This window comes from Emydura macquarii, unplaced genomic scaffold (assembly GCF_026122565.2).
Source record: "Emydura macquarii macquarii isolate MOO-44397 ecotype Brisbane River unplaced genomic scaffold, CSIRO-AGI_Emac_v2 contig_2473, whole genome shotgun sequence".
Lineage (NCBI taxonomy): Eukaryota > Metazoa > Chordata > Testudines > Chelidae > Emydura > Emydura macquarii.
The window spans coordinates 17,804,744-17,821,398 of NW_027132610.1; the positions used below are offsets into that span (position 1 = coordinate 17,804,744).

The following is a 16,655-nucleotide window of genomic DNA, read 5'->3' on the forward strand; positions in this document are numbered from 1 at the left end:
TGGAGGAAATGGCCTGGGACCATGTGATTGAAAACTGGGCCACAAATGCCATCACCATCAGAGGCAACAGAGCTCGAGCATATCAACTGAGAAGGAACATTTTTGGTAGCAAGACAGCAACACAGTGGCCTCACTCAGTCACAAGTCATGGGACCAGATTAACAATCGCTTCAATGGGAGGTGGGCTCTAACCTGTGTAGGTGCTTTTGTAAATCCCTTTATATACCTAGCTGCATCTTTAGGTGCCCGAATACCTGTACATCTGGCCCATGGTGCACAGAGTTCCTGAACAGAAGTGAGAGAGGCCTCGTGCATAAAACCATGCCATGCAGGCCCTAAGTTGCTATGCTGGAGCAAATGCAATCCTCCTCCAGCTGCAATGGACCCGGGGAGCAGCTCCAACCTCTCCTCTGCAAAGCGAGCTCTAGGGACTTGCTTGAATGGAAATGGGATTGGAGGGAAAAATGGGCTGTTGAGGAAGGCATTCTCTCCGCTCTGGCCTCACTCCTCCCAGTATAGTCCCTCACTGCCCCACCCCACTGCCTTAACGCACTCAGGCCTCCACTGACACTGCATTTCCCTCCCTGACACAACACATCCTCCCTGCAAGATACTTTCCTCCTTACACTGTGATCTCGGGCCTTCCCAACCCCCTGCTCTAGACACTACATCCCCTCCTCCTTCCAAGCCCTTCCCTTCCCCACAGATCTTCCCCACCCTGACCTACTCTGGCCTTCTCTCTCCCTCATCTACACTCCCCACTCCCCCCGGAGCCTTCTCTTCCCAACAAGCTTCTTTCAGCTCTCCAACAGCTTCCTCCTCTTTACATCCTGCTCTTCCCCCTTCTCAGCAAGTGTTCTGAACTGTAACAAATTGCAAAGATCCACCAGGCTTTAAGGTACGACAATTAAAACACACACACACACACACGCAAAACAGGAGAATGTTTCTAAGTTCTCAGACAATTCTATAGGCAATATTGGGCTCTGTAGCAGCTACACAATGTCACTGCTGGAGAAGTGACTTAAAATTGAGTACATTTCTGGTGTTCCTCTTATGCAAAAAGTCCAAGTAAACCTCATGTTATATCTCACTCACGTAAGATCAGTCAGAACTATTGTTGTGGAGGGGCAGGAGGTTATTTGTGTTTTCAGACCCTTTCACCAACTTAATCTCCTTGTTTTATGCCCTAATTATGTTAGTTTAATGGTGTGTTTTCATTTTCCTATGAATCAAGTCTTTGAATATGCATTTTTTGTTGTTGTGGTCTTAGGGAGGGTTTCTTTTTTAGTTCTGTTGAACTGATATTGTCTAAGCCAGGTATGTTTTAAATTTTTTTTTTATAACTGATGTAAATGCACTGACAGGTAGTAATAGGCACATTTTATAAGTTAGCAAATGAAATAAACAAAAAGAATAGAAATGCATAATTTTTTCTTTCACCATCATTGGGACAGTAGATTTTTTCTTTTCTTTTCTTTTTCTAGTCAGCTTAACAAAGAAAAGGCTCAGAGGTGACTTGAATATAGTCTGTTATTACCTACCTGGGGAAAAAAATATTTAACAATGGGCTCTTCAATCTAGCAGGGAAAAATATAACACAATCCAAAGGCTGGAAGTTGAAGTTAAATAAATTCAGACTGGAAATAAGGTGTAAATTTTTAACAGTGAGAGTACTTAATTATTGGAACAGTTTGCCAAGGGTTGCCAAAATTGAATGTTTTTCTAAAAGATATGGCCTAGGACAGTGGTTCCCAACCTTTTTGGCCCAAATGCCACAAATATCATTTTTACAACCCTAAAGGGCCACCAGTCTATCAACTCATAAAAAATGTATTGAGGTACACACCATTAATAACTACAAATCATTACATATTTAAAGGAAACATTTTGATGCTACTGTGCTCGTTTTTACATTCACTATTTTACACCTACAAATTACTCAAAGTATGTCACACACTCACAGACAAAGCACTAGTGTAGACGAGTGACTGTCACTACACACTGAAGCACATGGCGTGGCAGCTAAGTCACGGTGGTGGCCTGCTAAGTGCAGGCCAAACAGGAAGGCACTGATTTTTAGAGTTCTACCCCTCTCCTGAAGCATGGTGGGTCCTGGCTGCTCCGCCAGCAACCCCTCCCTCCCCTCACTACAGCCAGATGGAAGGAGTTCAGTGAGGAGGCTGCCTCCTTGCTGATTTCCTGTTCCCCTGGCTGCAGCAGGGAAACTGCAAGCATCCTGTAGCCCCATGCACTCCACTTGGGTACCTAGACAGTGGCTCTCTTCTGCAGCCAGGGGGACAAGAGATCAGTGCTCCCCTCCCTCTGGCTCCAGCAGGGATCCCAGCGCCTAGGGACCCAGGCAGAGCACTTTGCGATGCTCTCTGCTGGAGCCAAGGGAAGGGAGCGCTGATTTCCCGACCCCTTGGGTGCAGCAAGAAGCCTGCACCGGTCTTGTAGCCCCGCGGCAACATGCTCCGCCTGGGTTCTTAGGCAGCAGCTCCCTTCTGCAGCCAGCAGGAGGGGAATGGTGGGCCACTTTGAAAGACCCCGCAGGCCACTTTGGGCCCCTGGGCCACAGGTTGGGAACCACTGGCCTAGGAATTATTTTGAGGAAGTTCTACCGCTTGTATTGTACAGATCAGAACAGATGATTTCAGTGATCCCTTCTGCCCCTGAGATCTATGAATCTATCAATAGCCGGATACAGTGGGAACGTGAGCTTTGATCTGCAAAAGAGCAGATTAAATTGTTGATTCGGATGGTCATATTTCTTGTAGGGCTCACATGTCACCGGCCCTGAGGGAACCCTCTGCAGCCCTGCTGTCACAGCCCTGCGCCCTCGCTCCAGTGAAAGGCGGTGACGCCCGATCCCTGCAGGCACAAGGTACGTGGGGAGAGGCTGCGCCCATGGTGCCAACTGTTGCCCAGGGATATTTTTTTCCCTGTTGATTTCAGTGTGTGAGCGTCAATCAACGTTTACCGACATCGGTCGATTTAAACTGAATCCTGCCAAGCCTCCTCACAGTTGCGTGTTAATGGTGTATTGCTGGCAGCTACGCCTATGGCGCCTCCCTGTCTCTCCCGGCCGTCTCACGCACCTACCGAAGAGAAGCCGGGATAGTGTGGATCCTGGGGGGAGGAGGAGGGGAAGGAGAGGCGGAGCAGTTACTCTGAGTTCTCACAGAGATGGCAGTTGTAATTACAGTGAACTCCAGCAGAATCAAGGACAGCGTTGACTGTGCTAGTCAACACCAGAATGTCCTCTCTGATTTGCAGTCATCTAGGCCTGCCACATCTGCAGCGTGGACTCTTTGTCGGGGAGCCTTGGCCCTGATTTATTCCCGTTGTTTTTTGCAGAGGTTTGATTGTAATAATTGCATGCTGTAAGTGCTGGGATCCCATTCGGCATCGTCATTAAATGCTATGGAAAGCAGTTTAAATTATGCCACCCTGTCCCCAAACACCCCCCCCCCCCCCCCCACACACACACACACACACAGCGCTAAGCAAAGCAGCTCTGAACTAAACACTCACATCTCTTGCCTTGAACAATGGAAACATGAAAGACTTATTGAATTTCTTTTCTTATAACTATCTGTCTTGCTATTAATAAACGATAAAAAGCTTTTTCTCTGAAACCATGAGGGTAAGAGGATTGTTTCTACCAGAGAACGTAACACTCTTTTAGTCAGAGGTTTTAAAATTATTGCTGTCTCTGTCAACCTGTGGACACATTCTCAGATTAGATGGAGCCATTTCCCGAGTGCACTCACTGGGCCTGGGCCTCTGCTGACTTGCGATGTGGTTATATATGAACCTGTTCAATGTGAGGGTAAAGGCAGAGACGAGCCCAGGGGGATTTGCTTTCACACGGTGAGATGGCCTTCACTAAGGGAAAAGGTGTGGTCTTTATAACGAGATAGAGAGCTAACTGGAGTTAGTGCTCTCGTTTTAAAATCCTGATGGAGACAAATCACGGGGTAGTTTTACCTCAGTGTAGCTGGTTGAGATAAACACTAGCAGGGGGAGGGTCTGAGGTGTGCCTAAACCAGCTACACTGAGGCAAAACTACCCAGTGCCTTGTCTCCACTTGGCGTTGGCAGTGAGTTATTTCAAGTCAGACCTGGTATCGTAAACACCACACCTTTTTTCTTCCTTGTGACTATATAACACTGATTTCATGCTCCATGATCTTTTGTAGGGTGGAATGGATGCACAAGAGCGTGGCGATCCCTTGGGACCCGACTTTATTTCTGGTTCTTCAGACTTTCTAGATAGACTAGCATACATTTGTGTATGAGGCACTACTGCTACTCACGTTCCTTACAGGGCACACAAGGCAGGATGGCTCAGGAATCTCCTTTTTCTGAGCTGGCTCTCAATGAACGTCTCCCCCTTCAGACTTGCAGCTGGCCCATGAGCAGAAAGCGTCTGGAGTTAGGGCAGGGCCAGGATGCAGCCTCTTGGGCCCAATTCAATGCCCACTGAAGTCAGTGGAAAGACTTCTACTGACTTCAGTGGGTTTTGTCTCTATCTTTAGGGAGTAACCAAGAGGCCATGTACACATGCAGCCAAGTCGCTGAAATATCCACCTGTGCACACAAGCACCTAGTTGTGTGTTTGTTCCATTTGTACATGAAGATGCCTGGGTTTGGGGCCCCAAATTGATGTACATGCAAACAGGTGTCTTGTTGGAGGTAATCTGAAAATCTGGTCTTTTTGCACCTTAATTTTGCCAAATCCTGTAATTGTTTTTTGTTAAATAACCAATGGATCAGGAGAGTTGTAACTACATTTGGTTTTTGTTTGACTTGTAAGCCATCCAGTCATGAGAGAGCCTGGAGGCAAACTGTGAATAGAGAAATTCAAACTGGAAATAAAATACAGTATACCTAGACGAGTGTCTCCATCTCTCCATACCAAGCACTCTTCCCAATGATATAGCCAGGGAAGAACAGAAGCACCCTATTCATGTGCTAATGCTTCCAGAAGTGATGGGCTTGGTGCACGTATTACTAGGTGGCATTTTATAATATGTTGTGCAAGAGTTCAGACTAGATGATCTCCTTCTGACCTTAAAATGAATCAGTCTTTTAGGAAAATGGGTTTCTGACTATGCTCTCAGGTACACCAGTATAGATTAGCAGTAAATCTACTAAAGTCACCAGTGTAAACAAGATCAGAAGCTCCCTTCTGATACCTTACACCTGCATGAATTCACCAGTGTAAGCAAGATCTAGTGAACCTGTTCTAGAAACTGAACAGAGCAGTTCCATCCCTATTGTTATCACAAAATGACATGATAGAAGTGTTCAAGATTAGAACTTTCATCAAAAGTTTTGCTAGAGAGATAAGAAGACCCTTAAAGGAAGGGAGTTTCTTTTATTGAAGATGATACTTCAACATTCCTGTGGCTCTACACCCTGGGGTACTGGAAGGCTTGAGGAAAATAGTCTTGTTATGAAATATGCCTTATGCGTCTTAAACCTTAAAACATGAGGGAGAAACACATTTACTATTTTGATCAGCTTGCTTGGATCTTGGAATTCCTGAGGCAGATTAGTATCCAATAGTAAAAACACGCTCTCAATACACTGGATTGTGTTTTATTTGGAATCCAATACCTGTAGATAGCAAAAAGAAGGGCTAAAACTCCTTTCTTGTCTATCCCCAACTTCCCTATTTTCATTTCTCCTGTTTTCTGCTCTGCCTTCCTTTACCATTGTTACATGACATAGAAAAGAATCACAGGAAGAGTTGATTTCTTGAAGCACTGAACAAGGAGCTTTAATAGGATAAGGAAATAGAACTACCCGCAAAACTACTCAGTCTTTCTCTTTGCTTCACTGCAGAATTTTTTCTTAGAACCTTTCACAGCCCTCTCCTACGTGGTTTCCTGCTGCAGATTTAATGAAACAATAAATATATCCTCACATTCTCCTTCTCTTTCTCATTAAAATTTCTTGCTTCTAAGCTGAGGAACAGTTCTACTTAGGAATTTACCATATTTTCCTCCCCCGGCCCCTTCCAACTGTTAACTTCTTCCCTAAGATTTGTTAGTACTCTTTATATTGAATAGACTGCTCATGAAAGGGCTTGTATTGATGATCTGGGAAACCAGACTTCTCTTCTGTCTACAGAACAATTGCAGTGCTGCCAACTCCAGCAATTTTATCGCAAGTCCTGTGGTATTTAGTGTTGTTCTTGGGGTCCCATCTCCTGGAGTCATGTGATTACTTGAGAACCTAAGTTTTAGTTAAAAACAAAGTCAGTTTCTGGGCCTCACAGCTATGGAGAAAAGCTTGAAAAGGTGACCTGGGAGCACCCTAAAAGTTCAAACAAGAGAAGATAAAGAAAAAGAAATCCTTAGTGATTATTTTTTAAAAATTTCAATGTTTTTAAGCCAATCTCCAGGGTCTAATGTATGATTTTGGAGCACTTGGGGTAGCAATACTGCAATTACACTAGGGACAGCTGCAGTGTAAGCTTTCCCCTACCGCTGTGCTTTAATCTTGTTCAGAAAGGACCACTAGGGGCAAGAGTAGTTCAGCCCCCATAACAAGTCAGTCTTCGGTCCCTCTGCTGGCCAAGTTGGCAGAGGCACCAACAGACACCAGATATGCTGATGGTTTTCGTAACACAGACAACTGTCTAGCAAAAAGAAGATTTCACCATTCTACAGCTTGTGGGATCTAGAAACTGCTTCACTCACCCACTTCCTTTACTCTGCCTCTCAGCGTCCCTTGTACACGGTCATCTATCATGGTTAGAAGATTTGGAGTCAAGCTAAAATCACAGAAACTGGAGGTGGAAAAGACTTGGTAAGTAACTTTGCATATCCTTTGGCTAATACAGACTTGCTCCCAACTTCACATTCTGTCTAATTTTTAAAGATTCAGGCAAAAGGATTTCTACGATTTCTGTTGAGATTCCATTCCTTGATTTAATAGCTAGATAGAAAATTGTATTCAGCCCACATTTTTCTTTGTTCAGTTACATCTGATTTCTCTTAGTTACGCTCGCTTGGACTAATCCAAACAATTCCTCTCTCCTTGCTCTACCTACCTTTCAAACACTATGATGGCCTGGCTAACTTCCAACTTTGGTAACTAAATTTTAACTACTATGGTTTCAGTTGGTGTTATGCTGCCCTTCTCTTCCTAAAAACAGTTGTGCAGTTTTACTAGGGTAATGTTGTTAGCACATGTGTCATCCCAGAGGTGGCTGCATTTCAGTAATTAATTAGTAATATGAATGGGCACAGTTGTAGAGTACTTACCCATCTGAGTGCTCTCTTTACTCCTGGTGGATCAAGGTACTAGTCAACATGAGTAAGGATTGCAGAATCAGGACCTTTGTACTATGCGCAGAATATACCCTCTATACCAGTGGTTCTCAACCTATTTACCACTGTGGGCCACATCTGCAGCTTTCTGTGTTATGTGGGCTGCATCCATACAATATGTATACTACCACTATGGCCCTGAGGATGTCACATGGGCCACAGCTGTGTGCTGACCAGGGCCCAAGCATAATTTTTTCAGGCCCAGTACAAACTTGTAACACGGGCCCCCTCCCACACACATACCACAATCCCTCATCCCATACATACAATCTCATGAGCCATGAAAATGTTTTTCCTCATGGTAATGGGGGTTGCAGCCTGGGCCAGGCCCCCCAGGGCCTCTGGGCCCTGGTAAAGTGTACCCTTTCCCCACCCCCACGTGGGGGCCTTTCTGACTGAGCCGTGGGTTGAGAACCACTGCTTTATACTATTTACCCAGCATGAAAAGATCAGTGGGTTCCTTCATAATGAAAACCCACATTATACATTCTTTTTTGTACATACTAGACTAATTGCTTGTAAAAAAATCTTTAAGCAGTACAATTTTCTTTTCCCCAGTAAACCCAGCTATGGACGTCATTCTCCTAATGCATAGTTGTTAGCTTTGCTTTAACGTTAGAATTACATTACATACGGATGCTGTGCAAACACGAGGGCTGAATGCACTATTGTTTCTCCAAAGTTTTGGCAGGTATTTTGTCAGTTCCCTAGTGATGATTTTAACAGCTGGTAGCCTTTTTTTGCAAAGCCTTTTATAAAGGCCCTAAATATGTGTAGATCTTCATTAATGCTGTAGTTGCTCCCAGGGAGATTTATCTGTCAAACTTAGTTTTCTATTGTACAAAAAGTATTCTTGCTAACAAATGACACAGCACTTATTATTAGACCTGAGATTTCTGACAGGCACTTGCTATGAAAAAAGAAACTGATGAGTAACTATTTTCAAAAATAGCTCTCTCGGGAGGTAGAACAGAAAATACAGAATAAACAACATCCAGTAGCCAACATAAAAGGTTGTGTATATGGCAGCTTTGTAAATCACAGAGGACCATCGCAAAGGGCAAGGTGACACAACGGCATCATAAAATAAACCAGACACCTGCTACTAGCTGCTGATTTATGGATAAACCAAATCAACTGAAAGATTTTTGCAAAGGAAAGGATCTTTTTTCCCCCCTATCTTCACAAGTCTTCTAAGGACTCCTCTGCTGCCCTCTGATGGCACTGTAAACACCTGCAATTGCTGGGTCGGGGAGCAAGTGGAATGTGGGAGTATAGGAAATAATTATAATCAGTTCTCCTCACAACTAGAAACAGCAGAGGAGCTGCCTGGCAGCAGCAGAGAAGATTGAGTAGCGATAGAGAGAAAAGGTGTATGCAATAGAGAGAGAGAGAGATCGAATGAAAAGAAGCCAAGATCACTTTGAAGCTAGCTAACTGAAAGCAGGGTCCCTGGAAGCTGAATATGACTATAGGGTAACACAGGATCCGCCTTTCACAATATACTTTTGTTGAAGAATCTATTTTGTGGTTTCTCATTCCAGATCTTCCATTGGTTTAACAAGGTGAGTTAAGACAGCACTCAAAAGACCTTTCAGGTATGAGAAATTTATTGGAAAGATGCTGCTTTTCCAGGAACACTTGCAGAATAAAGGACAATGTAGCATTTTGTACTTTGTCAGGAGGAATTGGACTGCAGACCAGTTTTTTTAAATGGTTTTCTGAATATTTAAAAAATCCTCAAGAATCTGTGCAGTGAGATGAATGTGTTTCTGTTGCTGAAGGATTTTGGCTCTTGGGGAAAGACTGAACTGTCAGGAATTGTAGATCTACAGGGCAGTGAACTGGGAATTTAGAAAGCAACAGAGTTCCTCAACAGTATGTGGTGTTTGGAGTTGATTGAAGGTGCAGCTTATTTTGTACAGCCAAAGTATATTTTGAGCAATCACGTAACTTAGAACCAATTTGGAATCTGTTCTTTCTTTGGATAACTAGCAATGAGAAACGTGTTAAGGTGGGTTTACGAATGCAGAGGTGTCATGCATACTCACGAGAGAGGATCATTCTTATTTTGCTGAACACAACTCTGAAAATGTAAGGTTAGGACAGAAACTACCAGCAGCAAAACAGTACAAAGTGAAAACTACCCCATGCTGAGGGTGGGCTGGATTTACAGGTGGGTCTGAGCTCCAGAGACTTCTCATTGTCCCTGGTTCCTCCAGGTAGCAGAGGTTTTAAAAAAGGGAGCAATATTTGAGAAAGTGATAGTATGTCCTGAGTTTGCTGCAGTTCAAGCCCTGATGCCAATGTTCTGGGGCAATCCTGGGCCACCTCCTGTGGCACAGCTGGCACAAAAGGGAGAGGGACTGGAGCAGATCAGCTGTGCTGGGACTAAGCAGGATGTGGAGGGAAAATAAATGCCAGGGAGCTCTGTTGTATTGATTCCATCTTTGCCACCACATGGGAGCGGCAGGCCAGGGAGTGACCAATGGATCTGCACCTATGTAGGTCCACCAGCCAAATTTCCCCCATATAGAGCTATGCAGCTGCTTTGACAGCTACTGTGATTGTCCCCAGGCTCAAGATTCTTTTCTTTACACCTGTGTAAAACAAGAGTAATTCCATGGGAGTCAATGAAATGACACCAGTGTAAAACTGGTGTAAGGAGGACCACAGTGTGGGCTTTTTTCTTTAACTTTACCCAGATGTGTCTGGATTTTTCATTGCCTGTGGTACAATGTGTACCATCAGGTGCTTTTCTGAGACCTTTGCAATATCTGTTGTGGGCAAAATGAGGGTGCATTGCATTGCTTTAGCATTCCATAAGCCTCTATACTCTACATTGATTCAGTGTAGCTTTTAAATTTTAATTATGTTCTAATGGCAATTTTCCAAAGGAAATTATCCCTCAATTTGCCTGGCAGCTGAGTTGCTCCTTCACATCTGTTATAGCTAATTACATACAGTAAATACTTTTGTCCTTAATATACATTGTGATTTTGCAGATATAGGGAGGGTTTTGTTGGCACATTTACCCATAAACTTAATGGCTCTTTCCAAAGTAGTAGGTCAATCATATAGGTTTCAAATCCAGTCTGATAAATGGGTACATATCACCTGTAATCTAGTGACTTTATCTAGAGGTTATGTGCATACACCCTTTTGTGTGTGTAGCTACAAAACCATCGTGCCTTTTGCTTTCTTAGTACTACGTCTTTACATTTTTAAGAACTCTCCCTCTGTGAAGAGCTCAGTTTTAGCCATGTACAGTAATAGAATGTTATAGAGTAGTTGCTGAGCCCAGCCACTAGAAGGAGACGTGATCATACATGCTGAATCTATTTATTACATTTACTTTTCTTTTTTGTGGTTTTTCTTAAAGCCAAAGTCATTTTAGACTGAGAATATGTTTTGCTCTCTGTGTCTGGAAATATAGTCTGCACTGCCCCTGAGTTGTTTGTTTGTCCATGATTATTTGGTATTCAAAGGGTTTTTTTAAATAAAAAAAGCATTGGTAAAGTAGTTTTGGTAAAAAGGACAACTATAAAAGTATTTTCTGTATTTCTGCATTGCTTGCTTTTAAAAATTAAAAATATTGGGTGTTTACATTTTTTCTCATAATGGCCAAAGTGATTTAATTAGATCATTTTATGGACTGTCACTAGCCACGTTTTGTTTCTAAAATCAAAGTCTTATTTTGGATTGTGCAAGAATAAAACTAACAACCAATGCCATCAATTTAATCCATGCTTTTCTAAATTTAAATCTGACCTATCATTTGGTTTTATAAGAATATATACTTTTACACTTGGTAAAGAGATATGAAGCCTTTTACGCCTCATTGTTGCTTTGAGCCAGGGGTCTTGCTAGCATTTTGAAATTGTATATTATCTACTACTACATTGTTACCTCTACCCACCTTTGCTCGCTAAGCACACTTCTCTGCTAATTTCTTTCTTTTAAATACCTGTCAGTTGTTGCAATCTAAAAGCACAATATTTGCTCTTCAGAAGTATCTTTAGGAGCTAGAGATGGTTTAGTGGCATGTTGAGTGTGAGGGGGGGAGGGAATGGGGTGATCTCCCCGGAATCAGGTCACTTCTGACTCACCACCATCTTATTGTGGCCCTATTAAGAGAGTCAGCCTCTGCCAACAATTACCATCCAGTGGGTATTGAAGATAAAAAAAGTCATGTCTCCTGAGTAGAGGAGGAAGGGTGGTAGCTCAGATACAGCTGTGTAGAAATTACTGGCAAATGACTTTTTAAGTGCATCCCCTTTATTAATGGGCACCAATTTTACCCTTTTAAAAAATCATTCTTTCTTAATACCAGCCTTGCTCCTGCTCAGTGCAGACAGGGAGCGTAGCACACGGTACAAAGACATGATGAGCAAGACAGGGAATGCAGGGGAAGCTGCTCCTGCATTAATGAAAGTTGTGCTGTGTGGCTGCCAGAATACTCCTGACTAATAGCAGTAGCAAGGCCAAAGGGGAGCAGTTAGTTAACTGCCTTGTTTGCACTCTGAGGATCACATTGAATTCCTTTTTTTCCAGACACACCCAGTTGTGTACCCACACCACCCCTTTATTTTACCATGCATGCTACTCTTTTTGTATACATTCACCTCTCACTTATGCCAGCAAAACTTCTGTCGCGCGGGGTGTGAACACCCCCCTCCCCCCCCCCGAGCGACATAATTTTTGCTGGCCTAAGTGCTTGTGTGGACAGCGCTATGTCGGCAGGCGAGCTGCTTGGTTAGGTGATTTTATTATATTGGTGGGAGAACTCTCTCCCGTCGACATAATGCAGCTACGCAAGCGCTCTTACAGCGGCCCAGCTGTACCCATCCTTGTCACACAACTGATTTTTAGTGGAATTACTCCCGATGTACACCAATGTAAGGTGAGAGGAGAATCAGGCCTTTAACATTCAGTTTATAGTGGGGTAGACTGGCTACATTCACTAGCTTTCTCCGGCCACATAGTGCTGCTCCAGCCATCGGGGTGGACACTGCTTTGTATGGCTGGGGCAGGCGCAAAGCTGCTAAAGCAAAGCAGTGAATCCAACCCATAATTTTGAGTTCATTAAAAACAAGACTTATTATTGTCATACCCTTATTATTTCTGTCCCTAGAGCCACACCGGACCGCGATCAACAATGGCTGCTGGCCTGGAGAAAGCTTGTCACCGGTGCATATCTAAAATTGCCAGCAACGGTAAGTCGCAGCTATAGAAGTAATCGCCTTGTATTAATTAAACAGCTCTGTGGTGACTATAGTTAGAAAAATGGGGTGATACCACTTTATGCAAGCTATGGGCATGACAGATTAAGCAGCCGTAGCACCTTCCGCTATGATCTCACCAGAACTGACAAACTAAGGGCCTGACCTGTAGCCCAGATAAGTTAACGGGGGCTCTGGGCATTGGATCAAGCCCATATGGTCTACTCCTGCCTGGTACAGAGTAATGGCAACTCCTACCTAAATCAATCCATCAGCACTATAGGATTGGGATCTAAACACAGGTGGTCCTGGTCCATACAGAGATGGGAGAATCTCAAGCTTCTGATTCTGCCTTCTGAGTCAACACTAAACCAACAGTCCCAGCATGGCATGAGGAGGCACATTGCTGCTGCAGATGTGATATAAAACTAAAGAATGCATGGCCCGTTTTTCCACACCAGGCATGTTAACCCTAGTGTCCTAGTCAAATTTGATTTGAATAAATGCATTCTGCCTCCCTAATTTCCCCCTGCAATTTCCATTGGTTGCAGTACTCTTCTTTCCTTCCATTCCCTGCCTGCAGTGGTGGTGTTGGTGTGTGTTTTAGTGAGACACATGCACCTATACATTTTACGAGAATTTTTTTCCTGTGGCATATGACCCAATCTGTGGCATGGGGGTGGTCAACAGGAAAACAAAGTCCTTAGCCTGGCCCATTACATCTGACTGTGTTTCCTTTGTGTGCCGTGGTCCAAATTCCTAGTGCTCTTACTTTTAATCAGCAATGTTTTCCAAATCCAGAGTCACACATTCAGTTATGAGAAAAAGAAAATTCCTTCATATTATTCAACATAATTGAAACTTCACCCAAACAAACTATTGTATTCCTCAGTCTGTGGTTGCCACTCTGGGGTCTTATATGGATGCTTTTGGCTCCAGTTGACAGAGTTCCCTGAAATCTCAGAATAAATGTCCATGAATGATTAAGCCACGTAACTCCTTGCTCCCTAACAAAGTGACCTAGAATCCACAACCCCTTGAAATACAGTCTTCCACGAAGATTACGATAAAATGCAGACTCTCAAAAGTGAAATTACACTTTAAAGTTACTGATTCCAGTACATTAGAACTTCAGATAAATAATTTCTACCTATCTCCTGTCCAGTTCTTTAGCATAGCCTAAACTAGTCTGATTGAAAGCAACTCAGTCCGAAAGACTTTTCTGCTAATAAACCACCCTTCTACTACTCTATCAAATTGCACAGCAAGAGCCCAAGCCAAGTCTGACCTCCTCCCCGAGGGCGTAAGCAAACACCAACTGCTGAGGTCAAAAACCCCACCAAGTTACAGAAGGCTGTGATCTAAGTAAGGGCCCGCCCAAACTTGACCTAGGTTGGGAAATCTGACAGGATCCCACTCTGAGGAAATATCACTGTAGGTAACATTGCTGGGCCAGATTCTCTGCCCATCTCTTCTCTTTGCATTGCTCCAGTGACACAAAGGGACTAGAAAGCAGAGACCAGTCCACACTGCCCAGCTGAGGATTCCCTTGGAGGGGGAGAGCCACCAGCTGCCATAGAGCTTTTATGTCCCCCCGCCACCAATGAAGAGCATAAGGAGTAGTGAGGGGATGTTCAGAACACCCTGTGCTCTGACTTTGCTTATTTGGCAGATGGCTACTTGGGAGCTGTGATCATCTGGCACAGTTTAAAGAAGTCCCCCAGACTGCTCTAAGCTCCACAAGGGCAGGGGTGGGTTCAAAACGGCCTCAAGAGACAGGATGCTTCAGCAATCTGACAGCTCTCCATCACCTCTGCTGTACCCTGTGGAAACCATGCACAGCAGAGAATTTTGGCCATTATTTTTACCCCTCGCTGGACTTCAAGGAAAAAAAAGGCAGAGGCAGTGTATTTTCAGATTTCTGTTCCTGCCACAGTAATCATTGAAATGTTCCTGTTTTCTGCTGGTGTGATAGTGCCACCAAGGCTTCAGTAGTCATTGATGTAATAAATTACCCTTTTTAGAATCAAACCTATTATTTTTAAATTTTAATCTCACATATATTGGTTTGAATCAGGAGTAACTCCCTGGAAGTCCATAAAGTTACCCCAGTGTAAAGTAGCTGGGAATCAGGGCCTTTGCATGCTGGCATTGCAGCTGAGTACTGAGAATTTCTCCATCTTTACTCTACGATGAGTCTTTTCCTTATATTTAAATGCAAAACTCAACCCAGTCTTAACTATGGGTCATCTGTGCAACCGGGGCCTTCAAAATGGATTTTTCCATTAATTAAAACACAAACCCTAATTAAGCCCAATGAAGTTAACTTTGTATTTCTCATTGTCCTTTAAATAGTTTTCAAAAAGCATTCATGAACAGGCCAGGTCTGATGCCAGATATAAATCTAATGGCTTTAATAATATTTAAATGAATATAAATGTCCAACATACCAGCACAGCATCATTTGAAAGTTTTATTTCTTTTTTTCAGTATAATACATTAGGCTCAGAGCATCAGGGGAAACTTGGGTTAAGTGGCCAAAAAGAATTAGAGCCAATTTTCAATTCCAGTTCTATTGCAAAGCAAATGGGTGATATATTATAGTTATTCATGTAATTGCTGCTAAAATCCTGTTTGGATAGGATACCTGAGCATCAATCACATCATATTGTGAATTTTAGCAATTAAGGGGCTATTGCTATAGAACAAACATCATTTTATAGCTAAATGGGAACTGTCCAGTATTAGAGCTGCACTGTCAGACACTGAGGCGAGGGCCAGAGGCAGAATCTGGAGTCAAGAACAGGGCTGGAACAACGCAAAAGTAGGTCTGAATGCTAAGCCAGAGCAGGCTGAGGAGTCTGTCACCACTATCAGGCAGAAGAAAGTTCTGAGTCATGAAGCAACATTGAGCAGACGGAGCTACTGTTTCTCCTGTGGAGCTTATATACCTTCCCTGAGAGTCACCAGACCAGCTCCTAGCTTGTGGATTGACTGGAGCCTAGTACATGAGGCTTATTCAAGCTCTAATTCAGGGATGACTAATCACCTCACATACACTCTTAAAGTAAAGAAAATGCTTTTACTATTGCATTGCAGGATGATGTGTTTAATGTTTGGGGACACACTGATACATCTCATAATCATAGATTAATATTCATAGATTCCAAGACCAGAAGGGATCATTGTGATCATCTAGTCTGATCTCTTATACAACACAAACTATAGAACTTCCCCAAACTAATTCCTAGAGCATATCTTTTAGAAAAACACCCATTCTTCCATTAAAAATGGCCAGTCATAAAGAATCTACCATGACCCTAGGCAAATTGTTCCAATAGTCAACTACCTCATACATTTGCATCTTATTTCTGTCTGAATTTGGCTAGCTTCAACTTCCAGCCACTGTATTGTCTTATACCTTTCTCTGCTAGATGGAAGATCCCATTATTAAATATTTGTTCCCCATGTAGATACTTACAGACTTTAATCAAGCCACCCCTTAACCTTCTCTTCATTAAGTTAAATAGATTGAGCACCTTGAATTTATTATAAATCATGTTTTCTAATCATTCTCATGGCTCTTCTCTGAACCCTCTCCAATCCTCCTTCTTGAATTGTGGGCACCAGAACTGGACACAGTATTCCAACAGTGGTTGCACCAATGCCAAACACAGAGATAAAATAACTTCTCTCCTCCTACTTGGGATTCCTGGGATTACATTTGCTCTTTTGGCCCCAGCCTCACACTGGGAGCTCATGTTCAGCTGATTATCCACCACAACCCCCAGGTCTTTTTAGGAGTCACTGCTTCCTAGGATAGTGTCCCCCATTCTGTAAGTATGGCCTCCATTCTTTGTTACTGAAGCCCATTGTGACCCATGTTCACCCTTATAGTGTAATTGTGTATTGTTTAATGCAAAGTATGTCATATAAGATGTTTCTGGAATGCTCATGATGTACTGGATATTATTGTTATAGTAATATGTTTGTTGCAATGTCATGTGTATGGTTATGAGGCTTCACTATATGATATGCCCAAAGATGTGTCTCATGGCTTAAAACATATCCAAGCAAGACTCTCT

At 43.0% G+C, this 16,655-nt stretch overlaps 1 protein-coding gene across 1 annotated transcript in view; it reads left to right on the forward strand.

The window, feature by feature from the left end:
• The first annotated feature begins 8,867 nt into the window (after positions 1 to 8,867).
• Positions 8,868 to 16,655, forward strand: part of TMEM272 (transmembrane protein 272) — a 32,881-nt gene continuing 25,093 nt past the window's right edge. The window contains exons 1-2 of the mRNA XM_067562754.1: positions 8,868 to 8,913; positions 12,483 to 12,564. Coding sequence (XP_067418855.1) covers positions 12,507 to 12,564 — 58 coding nt within the window. The 5' untranslated portion in view covers positions 8,868 to 8,913; positions 12,483 to 12,506. The remainder of the gene's footprint in view (positions 8,914 to 12,482; positions 12,565 to 16,655) is intronic.